At 31.9% G+C, this 17808-nt stretch overlaps 1 protein-coding gene across 2 annotated transcripts in view; it reads right to left on the reverse strand.

The window, feature by feature from the left end:
* Positions 1-5243: 5243 nt before the first annotated feature.
* LOC135831652 (leukocyte tyrosine kinase receptor-like) overlaps positions 5244-17808 on the reverse strand; it is a 61685-nt gene continuing 49120 nt past the window's right edge. The window contains exons 5-25 of one of the 2 annotated variants that reach the window (XM_065344304.1): positions 17362-17523; positions 16869-16996; positions 14480-14649; positions 13648-13742; positions 12972-13031; positions 12845-12877; positions 12595-12754; positions 12370-12520; positions 12169-12297; positions 11931-12087; positions 9653-9835; positions 9330-9575; positions 9065-9205; positions 8771-8972; positions 8599-8689; positions 8318-8512; positions 8052-8242; positions 7868-7969; positions 6823-7048; positions 6565-6728; positions 5244-6471 (exon numbers count right to left, since the gene is read on the reverse strand). In XM_065344304.1, coding sequence (XP_065200376.1) covers positions 6099-6471; positions 6565-6728; positions 6823-7048; positions 7868-7969; positions 8052-8242; positions 8318-8512; positions 8599-8689; positions 8771-8972; positions 9065-9205; positions 9330-9575; positions 9653-9835; positions 11931-12087; positions 12169-12297; positions 12370-12520; positions 12595-12754; positions 12845-12877; positions 12972-13031; positions 13648-13742; positions 14480-14649; positions 16869-16996; positions 17362-17523 — 3359 coding nt within the window. In that variant the 3' untranslated portion in view covers positions 5244-6098. The remainder of the gene's footprint in view (positions 6472-6564; positions 6729-6822; positions 7049-7867; positions 7970-8051; positions 8243-8317; positions 8513-8598; positions 8690-8770; positions 8973-9064; positions 9206-9329; positions 9576-9652; positions 9836-11930; positions 12088-12168; positions 12298-12369; positions 12521-12594; positions 12755-12844; positions 12878-12971; positions 13032-13647; positions 13743-14479; positions 14650-16868; positions 16997-17361; positions 17524-17808) is intronic. The other variant, XM_065344305.1, reaches the window with a different exon arrangement.

The following is a 17808-nucleotide window of genomic DNA, read 5'->3' on the forward strand; positions in this document are numbered from 1 at the left end:
AAATAGAGAGAAAAAAAACGACGTACTTGGAAATTAAAGCACTGTATCGATAAATATAAGATCGAAGAATTTTCCTGTTTAAAAGTTGAGCATGAAAGTTTATAGTGTTTTGAAAAAACAAAACCCCGAAATGTTCGTTTGGTTTTTGATTTATACTGAAACTTTGAGAATATATTTGAAGGTTTTCCTTACATGTAGGAATAAATTTAAATTTCCACTTCCAGTTTTGCAAAATTACATACTTTGCTAACTTGCTGGGCATATTAGTAGATACACTTTAGATCGTATTTTTCATCGTATCAACATATTGCCAGAGTTCAGGTAGAGTTAATACGAACATTTTCGTAGGGGAAAATACTTATGCTTCGTTGTATTCTTATTGAACTGTTCCTGTAAATGTTAAATGAGCAATTCAACTAGTGAGTAGGCTTAGATTGTGGAATTTCACCGTCTTGACTTCACTGTTAATATTTCTCCACTATCAGAAAAACTGACTTCATCCAAAAAATTAGAAAAATTGAAATAATTCTGTTACTTGGATAGGTAGGTACACTTCCATTTTAGTGAGAAATGTGATGAAAAATTGAAAACTTTTTCGCATTATTTTTTGAATTTCAATAAACATTTTTGAAATAAGTTTTACCTACAGAAAAAATTTTTTTTCTGATATGAACAAATTTTCATGTATCACCAGAGGTGAAAAAAGATGCAGCGAGCAGCCCTTCCACTATAGTCCATTCCTAGACTTTCATACGTCAAATATTTTTGAAATATTAGGTGCGATCCTATCTGAATTTTTTGATTAAAAAATCTTCAAATTACCCAGATGAATTTTTGCTATTTAAAAAAATGCTTTTCTTCTTTTAATTCAAATTATTTTCTAATCGGATTCCATTAATCCATTCTGGTTTTTGGTACAAAAAACAAAATTCAAGATTTTTTTTTTATTCAAAATCATGCCTGACCAAATTGTACTGCTACGTACCTACCTACCTATCTACATCTGCATTATGCACTCATAATTCTGTGAAATTACACATATTTTTATCTTATCAGGCAATTTAGTATAATTCCATATAAATTACTGTTTACACTTCTACTTAAATATAATTGGATTTGAACTGCTTTTTCGCAGAGATCATCGCCCTTTAGCCTTTTGCAGATATAACCATCGAATACTCCGACATCTTCGTTAGATGAAAAAAGTAAATAATTACGCTTCAACCTCGATTTAACTACTCGCTAAGAACAAGATTTGCCCAAGAATTTCCACCCAAGGAAATCTTTCTTAAATGCGAGAAACACGACGAAAACGCTCATAACATTCCAGAAATACTCGTAGTACTGCGATGTTTTCACGCTTATCAAGGCATCATTTCGGGCTTAATCACAGTGTCGTTAATTCGAAACATTTTTCACGTTTTCCTTTGGCTATTTTATAAATTTGTCTTTAATCTATTTCTAATGATTTTGCTATCTTTTTTTTCTCTCTCTCAAGTAACACATGTTTGATCCAGTTTTGGCTTTTTTTTTCAAACTTCTTCCATTTAAGGAATCTTTTTTTTTTTTTTTTGAAAACAACATTCTCAAACTTATAATAAGTGTGCGAACGATATATAACTGAAGTGTAACTACTCGCATGGTGAACTGAATTGTTTAGAGTTTCCTTTGTTGTTGGGATATTTTAAAACTTTGCGAGTATTTTATTATTAATGCTCGTTTATTTTCAAAAGATATTAATTATAACTCGATTCATCCATCTGTTCATTATAATATTCAAAGTTTCAGTTCGATGAAACGAGTGAAATTAATATTCTGTGTACGATGAGATTTGATACCAGTGATACATAACAAGCTCGCGTCGTCACTTAAAACATGAACAATGCTCTCCGTCTTTCGTCTTTTTTCCCTAACCAAATTTCTCGAGCATTTTTATTACCATTTCGGAGGGGAAATTCAAATTGCCAATATGTAATACAGTCGCGGTGCGGTGGTCGTAAAACCAATTGGCGAACAAATTATGTCGGTAAAATTTCAACAAACGTATCTGAAAATTTCTCCATTCCAAAAATTCTAGTCACGTAAAATGCAGTGATAAAATTTAATCCCGTGAAACCAAAAAATTGTAAATAAAACAAATAGCTTTTTTTTCGAGAAAATTATTCATTTTTCATTAGAACAGTAGGAATGGAATTGATGGTTTGAGTAGATTACACATGTCAAGAATTAGGTACTTGAGAATGGAAAGTGATGAGATGTTCGTGGTGAAGAATATTTGAGTACATTGAACATTTTGTTTATCTTGATAAAAAAAATAACAAGGTACCTAATTACATGGCTAAAAACGAAGTAGGTAAGCATCAGTACCCGCCATATTGTCGAATAAATAACTGTTTAGGTAGGTTCGAGAAAAAATAAGGTTCATTTTTATGGAATGTTTCATTGTACGAATTAAATCGTTCAGATAAATAAATCACAACTGTCAAAAATGGCAGAGTTACTTTCTCTTCGACAAAAAATTCTAGTTTTTTGCTTTTTCTTCCGTAATATAACGTGAAAGATAAATTAACTCTCTACTTTAAGGGTACTGCGCATTGTTTTTTTTTTTTTCAAGTCAGTTTTGTTAAAATCATCATTAAGAATAGCTCGGTGAATATTTCAACTCGACTTTTGGTATTTGGCGAGTCTTTGTTTACGTTAAAAGTTGTAGCAATTTTCAATTTTTTAATTTAAAGAACTGGCGTAGAAAAATATATTAAATGAGCCAGCATCAAGCTGTTGAAAGTGGGCTTAATTTTTTCAAGAAATAACTACATTTAAGGGAACTTTTTTTAAAAAAAAGTATTCATAAACGTATTCGATTAAAAAATTATTACCTAGTGTGTAATGAATTTTATGCAGGTTTTTAATAAATTTCAAAAATATCGAGATTGCGTCCAATAAAGTCAACGTAGGTCGTAGGTATGGTAGTGATTTTTAGTTTTAATTTATTCGCGACGATAGTGAAACCCAAATGGAAAATACTTATTGAAAATAAACATGCTTCAAGTTGATGTTTTCATTGGAAGTACTTATTGACACTGCTGCGCGGTTGTCGGAGTGTTAACTTACATTTTGGGATTCAACGTTTTCAACACTCGGTGGCACGTGTATTTAATGTGTTCAAAAGTTAGTGTTTGCAAAAGTTTCGTAATATACGCCTTATCGTTAGTTTGATATTGAAAAAATAGCTGATCAAATGGTTTCTCATACTAGACCGCTGAATATTTACGATATTCTTCGATCTTTCACCGATTTACCGAATAGTTTTGATGTTTTCCGAATTTTTCGTTCTTTACTGTTCTCCGGGGAATTTTTTCTAGTCAACTTTTCGAATTTTATATCTATAAATTAAATTGCCATAAATTCGATAATCTCGAATCATCAAGTCGTTTATAACAGAAACGAAATTCGTTACAGTAACGCACGTGATGCAAGAATGTAAGATGTGAAAAAAATCATTGATTTTCCTCACCTTGAATTTGAAGGTACAGATGGTATTCGATGAGAACTGCTGTTTTTTGAAGGAAAGAATGTGTGTTGGGGTAGAACTGTTCTTTATTGTAAAAGCTCTCTTTCGATAGGTGGTTAAAAATATATTCATTTCGATCATTAAAAATTGAGATCTGGTAGATTTTAGCTCAAAATGTAAATTTTGATAAAAAAAATATTTTTCAAAACCAGCATAGTAATTTTCAAAATAATTTGCTTTTTCAAAAAAAAAAAAAATGCTTTCTTCCAACATTGAAAATCCAAGATGACCCTAACCTGGGGATGAAAATTTTTTGATAGAAATAAAAAAAGAAAAGTACCTACATAGGAAATGAGAGAGTAAATAATGACGGGGAAAATGCATCACAGATTCTGAAATGTCTTCATAACTTTTTTTTCCAAAAATTCCCTCATTGAAACATTTATACCTAGGTACCTACGTATTTACGGCAAACTGAATAGGCAACTTATTTCTCACCAAAATTCTCTTTGATGGTCCGTATCTGTTCCTGCCATGGATGGGGGGGAGAGAGATTTTTCTGATTGACTTTCTATTCAAAAATGAAAGTCTCTAAAATAAAGAAATCGTGTATTTTTCTAATTAATGGAACAGATGAAGAGAAGGCTATAAATGTTATTATTAAATACCTCGGATAAAGTAATTTTTCAATTTAAATGTTTTTCTCCATAATTCTTACACTTAGAAAAACGAATAAATGAATGCCTAATTAAATAACTAAAACCAATACGTATCTGTATTACGTACCAACTCATCTAAAATGTTTTGAGAGAGTCTGATTCAAAAATCATAAATTGGCAATGCGAAAACCTTTATTTTAATGGTTTTATCTAAAAATTATCCTTTTCATTTTCTACAGTGCGATAGACAGCTATACATATACTCGCATTTGCATTTGAAAAAGTTCCAATAAAATTAAAACTCAAAAAAGGGTGTTATTTTTTTCAAATCCAACCAAACTTACGAGTCAGCAAAAAATTCAAAAAGTTCTCGTATGATATGGTATTTGTATTACAGGAAAAACTTTCGATTAAAATGAAAATTTGTTAAATTTCCACAACTTCTTGAAATTTGTCACCGGTTCAACAACTCGAAATTTTTTGCTGAACATGAATAAAACATATCGTTGTAATTCAATTTCCAAATACGAAATGGTAATAATTCCAAACTTTTCGTCGACTAAGTACATACATCATTTGAAAAGTTCAACTTTCAATCAAATTGGAGAATTTTCAAAGAGTGTCTTTTTCTGTAAATTTTCAAACTGTTACTTTTTTTTATAAGATTAGGTACCTCGAGATTCGAATAACGAAAATGAGTTCAATTCCTAACTCAAAGGGCTTGTGTAGACGTTTCTCTTCTTCTTCTTGTACGATTCCATAATTTGGCTGGAAGAAATTATCATGAGGTGTTGAAATATTGTATTTTCGTTTATTTTTCCTCTTTTCCAGTTTTCACTGAGAATTTTTATAAAAATTTGAACACTTTTTTGATACGAAATAGGTAAGTGTATCCAAAATATTGATATTCTCTTGAGTTTTGAAAAAATCATCCTATTTACTTGAGGTGATCATAGTGCGTAGGTACCTACAATTATATTGAAAACTGAAAGTACAGTCCATTCAAAACACCTTTATAAGGTACAATAAAATATTCGAAAACGCAACTCGACATGAAAAAAAAAATAAGTACATATATTTCATATTTTATTACCAACCTTCAATCACAACACAACAATTTCAATATTACATAACATTTACATAAAATAGCAATTTGAGCATAGTTTTACAGCTTTTTAGCTTTTTTCACGTTGTATATAAAATAAAATTACAAAAATTAATGTTTTCAAATTTTAGAAAAAAAATTTTCACTCGACTTATAAATTTATAAGCTATTTTACTGATAAAAAAATAACAAATTTAAAAATTTTAGCGTTGATATTATATAAGTACGACGAATATCATTTTTTGGTGGGTATGAAATGAAAAAATTCGCGATACTTATTCATATGCAACGTTCGGTAATGCCAATATTTCGGGCTGGTTTGGTTTAGCGAATACTATTGAGTATACCTCGGTAAGTGGTATATTAGTACTTAGTATATAAGAACAAAAAGCACGATCGTAAAACATGAAAATATAGAACACAAAAATAACGAAAAAAATATAAAACCGTTAAAATGATGTAACAAATAAAAAAAAAATATAGGTAATAAACATAACGATAGGTAGGTAATTCAAAAATCACTCATTTTTTTAGTACTTTCGTAATGCTTATTGTATAGCCTAATCTTATGGTATAAATGCTGTACGTAGATTACACTTAATCAGGTATAGCGTTTAAAAATCTGTACACGATACGCGATTTTTTTTTCTGGAATGTTCAATGGCTTATCGATAAAGAACATGAAAACAATGGTAAACAAACGTATATAATTGCAAAACATTAGGCCTAATGAAAAACTACAACGCACCATTAACATTTAACGTAAAAATACGAGTGTACGAGTACGAGTAGGTACTTTTTAAACGGAAATAAACGATCTTTGTTAGTTGATTTGTGGGTCTTTTACGTATTGTCCGCTTAGAATAAAAGGCTTGCTTCGATTTTCATCCAATTTCGGACTGTCCTCGTTTATAGAATTGCTAAGAGTCTGATTTTGTAAATTATTCGACTTCGGCGTAGGTGTATTTATACTATTCCCTTTGAAAGTGGGCGTATTGTTGGGATTGTTTTTCGGCGTTAACGAATTCCCTACGTTGATTTTAGCGTTAGGAGTATTCGAAATGATTTTCTGAGTCGGAGTGTTTGTCGAATTCGTGTTAGGAGTCGATGAGTTGTTCGAGTTTGGTAATTGGTTTGCTTGGTTATTAGTCAAGTCCATCGGCGTAGGAATTGTTGATCTGTCTTCGATTACGTATCTGTTAAGAAAAAAATGATTAAGTACGTGATTTTCACGAGCTTCTTATAGGTACGAGGAAATTATCGTGTTATACTCTAAATTTGTATCTGACCTGCCATCTTTCCATTCTGCTGGGGTTTCTGGCATTATCGGTATCATGTAATCGGTTTGTAAATACTCGTCCTCTGACTCTAATGGTCGCATCAGAGTTTTATCCAATTCCGATGGTAAAGGACCTTTGTAAACAGGTAGATGCATGTTTATAACGTTTGGATCCTGCAAAATAGAGCGAAAATATACCGTAGTGGATTAGAAAAAATTTCCTATTTTCATATGAAGTATAAGAAAATTATCAGCTTGATTAAATTACTTGAATACAATATCCTAAACGTTCTACGATGCTTCCAAAAGTAGGTCGCTGCTCTGGATCATGATTCCAACAGCTAAGCATTAAAGCATACACAGGATCTGGACAGTTGGCTGGTGGACCAAGACGACCACCGCGAGCTACGCTCATCATCACTTCTCGGTTACGAATACCAGTATAAGGCATGTATCCTAACGACATCACTTCCCATAGCAATACTCCGAAAGACCTTTAATTTTAAATACAGTAATTTGAATTACGTATAAGCCCATAGTAAGTTAACAATATGAATTACAATCGATATATCTACTGCTTGTATTTAACTTTTTAATTTTTCAAATTAGTTTATTGCAATTTCACTTTTTAAAGAAAGTACCTACTCAGCTTTAAACTTTTGAATCGGAGATAATAAATTGAGCTTTCTCATTGAATGTTTGATTTTTAAATTTTTAAAAGATTGATTTCTAATTTTGAATTTATATTACACATTTATTTTCCTTGAAGTTCTGCAAAAAATAAATTTGCTCCTTTAACCAGTCTCGAGTTGAAATCCTTCGAAGTTGGGCATCTTTATAAAAAAAATCGTAAATGAATAAAAGATACAAGCCTCTCACCCCACCTCAAATCCTGGAGGGTTACGGCAGGAATAGTGGTGATTAATTCACTGCACCATAAAAGAGAAATCATTTTTAAAAAATTGAGCCAAGTCAGAACACCCTGAATTCCTGTTTGATTCCAATGGATAATGATCTAATGAATTCGCGTATTTGCGGCAAACTGGTTATGCAATTCTATTAACATCTTTTCTTTTGAACATTTTCTTTCATTTGTTTTGAATTTTTTTGGACAAGAAACAAACGTCTAAAATTGGTCAAACAAAGACTGAAAAAAAACCGGACATATGGTCATGAAATGAAAAAATTTCATATTTTTATCCTCTCCATGTGCCCCTGCGACCTGCATCATTCCTATTCTTTAAAAAATTCAAATTCCAAGAAACTAACATGATAAACTTATTCTGCGAAATTAACTCTTAACACTGACTCACCAAACATCAGTTTTTGATGAAAAAATACCATCCAAAAACGCTTCTGGAGGCATCCATTTTATAGGAAGCATCGCTTTGCCACCTTTTTTATAATAATCAGATCTAAAAATTGAAAAAAAAATCAATGAGTATTTTTACTAGGTACCTATTTACAAGGAATTTTTCAAATTATTTCTACATTTACCTATAAATATCTCTGGACATGCCAAAATCAGCGATTTTAACCACACGTCCAGGTCCTCTTGATGTCAGAAGACAATTTCGAGCTGCAATATCCCTATGAATGAAACGCAACTCTTCTAAATATTGGCAACCTTTGGCAACATCAATTGCACACTGTAGCAGATCTTTCATAGTCAAGGCTGATGGTTTATCCTATGAAAATTCCAATCACATTAACCCAAATGGTTTTCTCATATTCGATTTTTGGAATTAAAATTAATTACGAACCGCTTTAGGACGATTTTCTCTTAGAAAATTTTTCAAATCACCGCCAGCTAGTAACTCCAAGATGATATAACGCGGATGCGTATCGAAACAAGCTCCTATGAAATGCACGATGTTGGGATGATTAAATTTACTCATAATTAACGCTTCCATCAAGAAATCAGCTTCCGCTTGATTTGATGATAATGCTGGTAAAATCTGAAACACGAATCGAAGTTGTCAAAAAAATAAACGTACGAGTATTTGGCTGATCTGAACTCGAGTGCAGTGGATGTATAACTCACTTTGACAGCTACTGCCAAATCCACAGAATCGGTATCTCGATTCCGTAAAAGCCCTTGATAAACGTCGCCAAACGCTCCGCACCCTAATGGTCTGCAAAAGAGATAACAGTAGATAGGTGAATTAATCGATTAACGAATATTATATGACCACTGATGGGATAAAAATTCATACTTGACTAGTTGCACTTTTTCTCTTGGGATTTCTTTTAAATCCCTGATAGTATAAGTTACCCCACCAAATTCGTAATTTGGATTAAATTCTGTTAATCTGACACTGGTTGGTCCGGGAGGATTTAAATGGTTTAGCTGTAAACCTCCTAAACCGCATACTTTTCGTTGAGTCAGTTCTGATTGTTGTTGAAGGTATCTGTTATCTGTATACAAATGAAATAGGTAGGTATATTGACAAGTTTAGAAATATTTCAGCGAAAAATAGAAATGAAAATGGATGATTCTGTTCACTTACACATCAATATACTAAACGTAATCAGCAATAGACTGGCTACAACTAGAGCACAAAGGAATATCCACATCTCACTGGAAACAAATGCAGGTGCATTCAATACTGAAAAAATCATAATTTTTTTCAGCGATTTCAAGCTTGAAACTATAATTATTGGGACAGACACAATTTGTATAATAAATGAAACCAGTCTACATATTATTAAATAGGTATGTACTTGACTAAATATGAGTACACATAGGTGTTATCATAAGTAATGTATACTCACAAACACAAGCACGATTATCTTGGCTCAGATGCCATCCAGGAGGACAAATACATTTTACAGTAGTCATTGCTTCGTCCAAAGCTATACATCGATATTCACAACCACATCCTGACACTGCTGGAATTATGATGATATTTCCAGGACCGTAATGAGCACCTCCTTTTACATCCTTATACTGGACATATCCTGCTACCATTGACGAGCCTCCTTCTCCGTTAGCAGAACTCTCACTCCAAGCTCGACCTCCTGTAAAACATTCGAATTGATTCGGTTCAAATACCTATGATATAAAAATACTCGCATTATTTGTTTTGTTCAATGACCTGTATATCCACCACCACCTCCTCCAGCAACGCAACCTCCACCACCACCACCAAAACCACCGATACCTTTTAAATGATCTGAACTAAAATAACAAGAGAAACCACCTACACCGCCTTCAAGTAAAGATGATCCAGTTGTATTGTACACAGTAAAATTTCCCGGCTTCCATCCTCCTCCAGCACCTGAAAAAATACGTGCATATTCAACATAGGTATACTCGTACCTAGCTAGTTTCTCCAAAATTAAATTTAAAATTGAGGTGATTACGATTGAAGTTTATGAAAATTAAACTTTTGAATATTCTAAAATTCAAATAAATTTTATACTTTTACTTGTAAAAAAAAAAAAAAAAAAAAAAAATGTTTTGTGAAATTACGTATCTTTGAAACTATTTTAGAGAAAATTGACATTTTTTGTTCGGAGCTTTTTTAAATTTTGTGCAAATTTCATCATGTTAGAAAAGGTTTGTTATTTGGTCTAACAAAAAGTTCACAAAAGAGCATTGCAAATTTCCATTTTCAATTTGAAAGTTGTTGACAGTTTTCCTCTTAAATTTTCAATGTAAGCGTATGTGGGGGTCATCTATATATTAAATTGATCAATTTCTGATCTTTTAAGCCCTTTGATTCTATCCCGTGATGTTTGTACAGCTCTAATTTTTCGTTTCAATACTGAACTTCGGAGCTCATCTATAAGATGAGATCGGTTAAAATTGAAGTAAATCTGCTTGCACAGTTTTAAAGAGTGTTAAAAGAAGATTAACTTTTTTTTGCCAAAACTGCATTTTCGAATATAGGTTCGTTAAATTTGGGATCTGATCTTGGCAACAATTGTCACAAATGGAAATTTTCAATAATAATTGCAATGTTGTACTTTTTAAAATACATACAAGGACAACGGATTTTTACCCCTCCTAGAACAATTATCTTCAGGAAAAACTCAGTGTTTACATTTTTTTAATGTAAAAAATTAATCTGAATACCCAAATATGTTTTCATTCCAGGATCTCAATACTCTGAGGGGAAATTTAGGGAGGAACGCTCTGTCAATTTTGAACAAATTCCGGAAAAAAAGTCTAGGATTAGGTAAAGATGAATCTTTTATTAGGTAGGTATGTTTTTGATGGTGCTGATTGTGAATTTCAACTTTTTTTTTTAATATAAACCTTCCAAACTTTCACAAATATAAGCCCTCTGTCCCATTTCAAAAAAATTGAAAAATTCTGGCGACCTGCGGTTTTTTGGGTTTTTTAGATATGCGATTTCAAATTTCAACTTCTTGAAGCAAGCCTCCTGTGCCTCGCGCCTCACAATAAGCCCCCAAATTCAAACAAAAAAATCACAAATTAAGTGATTTATGATCATTTGTTTTTAGATCAAGTGGTAATTTAAAATTTCAACTCATAATTTTAATACAAGTCCCTGAAGACCTCTTAATAAGCCCTTCAATAGTTTTAATAAAATTGAAAATTTTGTGTAGCCCACGATGGATTTTTAGTCATGATGATTTCGATTTTCAAACTATTTTTTAATTTAAGATGAGTAATTTCTAATTTTTTCTGAAAGTTTGATAAGTTTAACAGAAAGGTTTTTGTGAAATGACATCGAAAAAACGTAAACTTAAATCTTTTCAATTCAGAAGGTGCCTCAAAATTGTTTTATTTTTTGAAATTTTGAGTTTAAAAGCTTTCATTAGACAGAAAAGGGTACCTAAATGTGTATCAATTGCTTTGCTAATCAAAAAAATTTCGCCTTTGGGCTCCATAAAATTTTGAAAAAGAAAATCAAACTTTTCTTCTGTCCCGAATATTTTTTCAAGGACTTCTTCATAAACCTACTAATATAAAATTTACTGATTTTGCGCGAACTTGTTTCGAAAGCATTCAATAGGTAGGCATTTTCAGTAGGTATAGTTTGAAAATTTTAGCTCGACGTTTATATTTCTTCCGAACTCAACCGATGAAATGAAAAGAATTTATTACTTGATAAGGAATAAGTATTTCCTATCTGTGGGAAATTTCAAAGCATGCTTTTCTAGATTGAATGTCCGAGAAAGCATTTATGCCCGTCATCAACTCGTGATATATGAACCAAGTTCGGTTTGATTAATAGAAGTTTTTGGACAGGCTCTATTAATTTTTCAAATTTAAGATTTAATCTATAAAGTTGCAAATTGTTTTATTGTGCTGCAAGATTCTTGGAAACTTGTAACAAATATCTAAATGGGTTAAGTTTATATGCGAATTATTTCAAAGTTGTAAAAAAAAAAATACGTTACCCGCTGGGTAATTTCCGAACGATGGTGCTGTTGTGTTTGGTAACGTTATATTCAGTCCTTTACCGTGTTGTATTCCAACATCACGCGATGGACCGTGGGCAAGTCCACCTCCACCTGCTGCAACTAGTAATGGTTCCAATTCCGAACCTTTTTCCATCTACGTTCAATTCGAGCCAAATTTAGGAATCGTTGATTTCAGAATTAACGTGTATTTTAATATGTAGGTACGTGCAGTTACCGTGAATATGTATGTGGCTCCTCCTCCTCCACCCCCTCCGTCGTAAAGTTTTTGATCTCTGAGAATACTCTTGAAATTTGAGGTAGTTCGAAGATGTAAATCCACTATACACGATGGCGTATCGAAAGTCTGGAACGAAATACAAAATTTAATGCAAATTTGTCCGGTTTCTTTTCTCAAGTGAAGGGAAATTTTTCTTACCAATTTTCTGCAAGCATCGTGACCTTCTTGGCCGATCAGAAAATAAATGGATTGTCCTTTATACAGTTCAGTGACGGCTCGAACCATAGCAGCTCTTGATTCACCCAATGCATCCGCACCTTTCCCTCCCCGTGCACCTTTAGCTATAATTCTGAATAATTTACACACGTCAGTATTTTATTAATAATTTAATTGCTATTAAGATTTATCTTTGAATTTACTTACGTGTAGTATGAAACATCTGGTACAACCCATTTTTGGAACCCTTTCATGCTGAGACTATCCAAGACTTCGACTTTGGAGGTCGTATTTTTGTACGATTTTTCACAGTTCTCGCTCGTAGGACCGTGTGACCCGGACTGACCACAAGTTGTGAATGAATATACTGAAATTATCGTATGAATTATTTTATTTTTTATTTTTTATTTTTGTTCTTCAAGAGTTCGTGAGAATTATGATTTTGTTTTCAATTTACCTGGCTTATTAGCGAAGGACGGATGAATAGATTCTGTATTTAGAAAAGACAAAGAAAAAAAATTATTTTTTCACCTCAGATAAGTAAATCTCTAATTTTGTTCAAAAGTGGGCAGTAAAAAAATTACCTGAATTCTTTTTGGGATACTCCCAATAATCATATCCATTGAGATCTTTTTGCGGTATACCTATACGAAGTGAAACATAAAACGTATAATCTTTTCTGACATCATTATTAATTTTAAAACATACAGAGAAATCGGTAAATTATACGGAAAAATGTAGATTTTATTATGAAAAAGTTAAAATATTTAAATGGCGCTTGTATTTTATGAAAATAAAATTCCGAAGTGAGAGAAACTAAGTATGCATCTGTTTTTTCACTCGAGATAGATTAACCTCCTACGCTTTATCCTGTACGTATAATTTTTGGGTGCGATTAACTCTCGCGCGAACTTTGTAATCGGCTTTATTTAGGTACCATTAGTATTGTATCGCAACTTAAAATGATTTTCGTTTTTCGTTACGCTAGCAACATTTTCGGCTGATTTGTGTTTAATAAGGTCTAATCAATTTTAAGATGTTTTACATAGATTTAAAATAAAGCACATTAGGCCAGTTAAATTTAGGCAAATGGAACAAAATTTGGCAAAGGAGTGGAGGGTGAAAGCGGACAGATATTATCGAGAAGCGAGTATTTAAGCATTAGAAGTGCCAAAGAACATGCGTTTTGATTATATCGAGTAAATGAGCGATAAAATAAAAGACGAAATTCGTAAGTCTATTTAGGTGTTTACTGCTTACCGATGCCAAAACATTTTGGACTGAATGAAATATCATCGATGGCTACATCTCCTCTGGAAGACATTGCTTTTCTTGCTTCAAATTGCAGGGTGTATCTGTAAATCAACAAATTGTATTGAATTGATTTTTGTTTGGTTCAATGCGCTGCATATAATAGTCTAGATTGTGGTAATATTTCAATTTTTCTGAGAAAAGTGCTCCATACTGTTAGTGGATGTTCACTTCATGTCAAAAGTTAGTGGAAACCTGATTCAAAATAATGTGATGAAAATTTTGATTACTCATTCGATTTCGTATCCCTTTAAACATTCAGATACGCTACATTACCTACGAGGAAAATTTGAAATTAAGGTGAATTTTTAAAAATAATTTTCCTATCATGCTTATTATTTGCCTACTGGTGAAAAAAAATATTTTCCAACATTTTAAATGATTAAAAATATTCAAACATTCCCTGATGGTTTTTGTATTGCCTTTTTTTTTTTTTTTTTTTGGTACCTACTCAATTTAGCAATTTTTATTGATTTACGAACCACGTCTTGTAAAAAATATAATCCCCATATTTTTTATTCATAAAGAGAAAGGTCAAATGGAAATGACTAAAGCATTAGGAAACGACTTGAAAAACATAAACATGCCAAAAAATATCTCTCGTAGGTAAACATAAAATTTCTACAATTGAAAAAAAAATACCTACAAAATTTCATTTTCATGATTATTTAGGTAATTTGACAATACGGACTACATGAGCAATAAGTACTAATGTAGTATCCACGTAACACGTGCGAGTAACAGAAAATCTTTGAAATTGATTGTACTATATTAAAATTACCTTTCTGTAATATTAGGCAGAATGACCACCTGTCTCAGCCAATTATCTCCTTTATTACCATAGCTCCACCACAAACGGAAACTGCTACGAGGAGTGTCGTATTTATCTTCTCTAAGGTACAACGCCAAAGACCCGCTGTGAGGACCAAATTTATGATAGAAGAAACTGACCTAATAAAATACATTCACGTATTCGATGAAACGTGCAAAGGTTATTGTTTCATAGAAAAACAACGTTAAAACTACCAATATGAGTATATCATAACGATGTTTTTCAGATGTTGTTTTCTCGCAGTTACGAAATTGTGTTCTAAAACCACTTAAAGTTGGCTGCGTATATTTAGCTGTCTTTTAGGAATATAACGAAATTGTGTCATTAAAATTCAACTTGTTTTAATTTCAATGCATTGGGGGGAGGAGGAATTCTCATTAAATAAAAATTATTGGAAAAAAATATAAGAGGTTTTTGATAAGACACAAAATTGTAATCTTTATTCCACGGTTCAGTTTTATTTTTTTTTTTTTGAAGAAATTCCACTTCACTTTTTTAAATCTGTTAATCGATTCTAGAACTTGTATACCTTACTTACCTACATTTTTTTTTTTTTTTTTTTTTTTTTGGAAAGGGAGGAAGTGCTGATTGATATTGAAATTTTTGTTTGATGTCAATATTTTTTCAAAATGATGAGTCTTTTTGTGAGAATAATTATTCGTTAACAAAATTTTATATATGAATTTATAGCAAATCAGGTAGTCCGATTGTCATGACTTTATTTTTGTATTTTTTTTTCTTCGATTTTTTTAAAAATAAAACTCTCCCTCTTCCCACAAAAAATAATTATAAGTTGTAAGTAAAAAAAAATACCCATAGTAGAGTTCAGTAAAAAAAAAAAATTGAAAAATTATTGTAAATTAGGTACTTTTTGGCCTTTTTAACATCTTTTCCGTTGAAAAATGAATTTCAAGCCCAAATTTAGACAAAAGTTCAATTTTCTCAGTCATTATATCGCAAAATATTCATATTTTTTTTCAAAATGGGCACCCTCAATGAAAAGGAGGCATTCAGGCACTTCTCGCTTAAATTTGAGGGTAATTATTTTTTGAAAAAAGTTGGAATACTGAATTCAAAAAAATTAAAATTGGATCATTTTTCATGAGAAAGTTAGAATTGGATAAAATTGAGGTGGAAAGCTTAAATTTGATTTACCGTGTTTTTGACCTAAAATATTGAGATTTTTGTGGAAAATTGACCTTTAAAATTTTTCAAAATTTACCAAAAATCGAGAAATGAAATTCAGCACTTAAAACTTGGTCTTTCGATTTTTTTCTGCCTAGGCCAAAAAAATTTCTGCTATTTGGAATAATATTTCCCAGGTTAGTTGAGATTTTTGTGGATAATTGGGGTTTAAAATTTTTCAACATTTACAAAAAATCGAGAAATTAAATTCGGCATCTTAAACTTAGTCTTTCGATTTTTTTCTGCCCAGACCAAAAAATGTTTTACTGTTTGGAATAATATTTCCCACGTTAGTGTCTCCAAGTAATCTCCTCAGTGAGAACTTGTGATTTGAAAGGAATCATAATAATGATGGACATTGTATTAAAATTCACTTTTTTTGAGAACTAACGACTGTTCAAAATTATAAGTGTTGATAAAAGATCATTTAAAAAAATTATTCACTTTTTGATGAAGATGAATTAGGTGGATGTACCCATTTTTTAAAAACTATTTAATACTGCCTATCCCTATCGAGTAGATCTGCGACCCAGCAAAAACTCATGGTACTATAATAAAATTCCACCATCACGACCAGAAATGTATTTCAATTTCTATTCTTAAAAATTCTATAGCCCCTTCAACTATCAAAGTAGGCAACATGTTCACCTGTAGTGTTTTTTATTGGTACCTATGTACATGCATGTACTTGCTCAACGAAAGAAGATCGGATCTACGTAATTAGGTGTGAGCAGATTATAATCCGAATGAACATTTTGATCTCAAATCAGATCAGATCAAATTACTCTGTGTAGAAGCTAATTCGACCGTTCGAGGAGAAAATAAATGCCACTAAAAAAAATATTCATTCTTTAATATTTTTCTATAGAAAGAAAATGCTCCAATTTTTTTGATCCAAACAATAAAACAGTAGAGACGAAAATTGCGTGACATTTCGATAATAGCCCACTTCTTTTTCTCGTCTCCCAGCATCCAAAATTATAACGGTGTAAAAAACGAATTTTCAGAACGTAGCTGAATTTTTTACAGTAAAGAAGGGGCACTGAAGACGAAAACCTCGTATGTACAAAGCCAACTGAAAGCAGTCTTGAGACACACTTGATACATAAAAACAAACAGCATAAGTACTTATAGTTTTATTATTTCAACTTACGTAGCAGGAATTATAATGTGGCGAATGAGAATCACCGTGTACCGGTGGAGGTGGATTAATAGGTACACTCTCCATTAAAGCTAACGACCCCAAAGTTCCATATGACATATCTACGTACGCGTACGTACCTATAACATGTGAAATAGAAAGAAAGTTCGCTTTTAAAATTGCAAGTCGTGCTCAAGTTGTGTTGGCAGTACGCAGACAGACTCTTCAAACTGAGATGAAATACTCGTATTCGAATCGAGAAGTGATTCAGGTAGTTTATTTTGTTTGAAATTTCGAGCGAAAAGTGTTGTTCGCAGACTGCAAAACGGATCTCGAAGACAGTTTGATTATTATCTTTTAACGTATAGGTAGGTAAAAGCTGAGCAAAGAGCAATCAATGAAAATAAACCGAGCCGATTGAGGATTTAATGTAGATACGTTTCTTTCACTATGTAAACGGCTGAAATATGTTTCTAAATAAATATTTTGGTAGTTAGCGACTTACCGTTTTCATTGGCAAAAGTGTTATCATGCGTTGGACCAGTGTGTTTATTTTTAGTCGGACCACGATTCAGTTTCCATCTTAATGTATGGTGTTTATCTGTTGTATTACGCCAACCGCACCAGCCATTTTCAAAGGTACATCTCGTCCCAGCGGGAACCTTATCTGTAATTTTTCCACTCTATTAATTTTCTTATTTATACGAAATATTTCACGATTTTTTACCTCCTCCAGGTACATATATATTTTCCCAAATAATTCCGAGTAAATATTTTAATGCGAAAATTTTCTCATCGTTGGTAGGAAGGCCTATTTTTTTTTTTTTTTTTTTTACTAAAACCAGGATACGCAGAGGTATAGTATACCTAACCTACTAGGTATATAACTCACGCAGATGTACACATACGTACTCGGAAGCACGTAACACGTCGAAATGATGGATTAAAATTT

Source organism: Planococcus citri, chromosome 1 (assembly GCF_950023065.1).
Source record: "Planococcus citri chromosome 1, ihPlaCitr1.1, whole genome shotgun sequence".
NCBI classification, from domain to species: Eukaryota; Metazoa; Arthropoda; class Insecta; order Hemiptera; family Pseudococcidae; genus Planococcus; species Planococcus citri.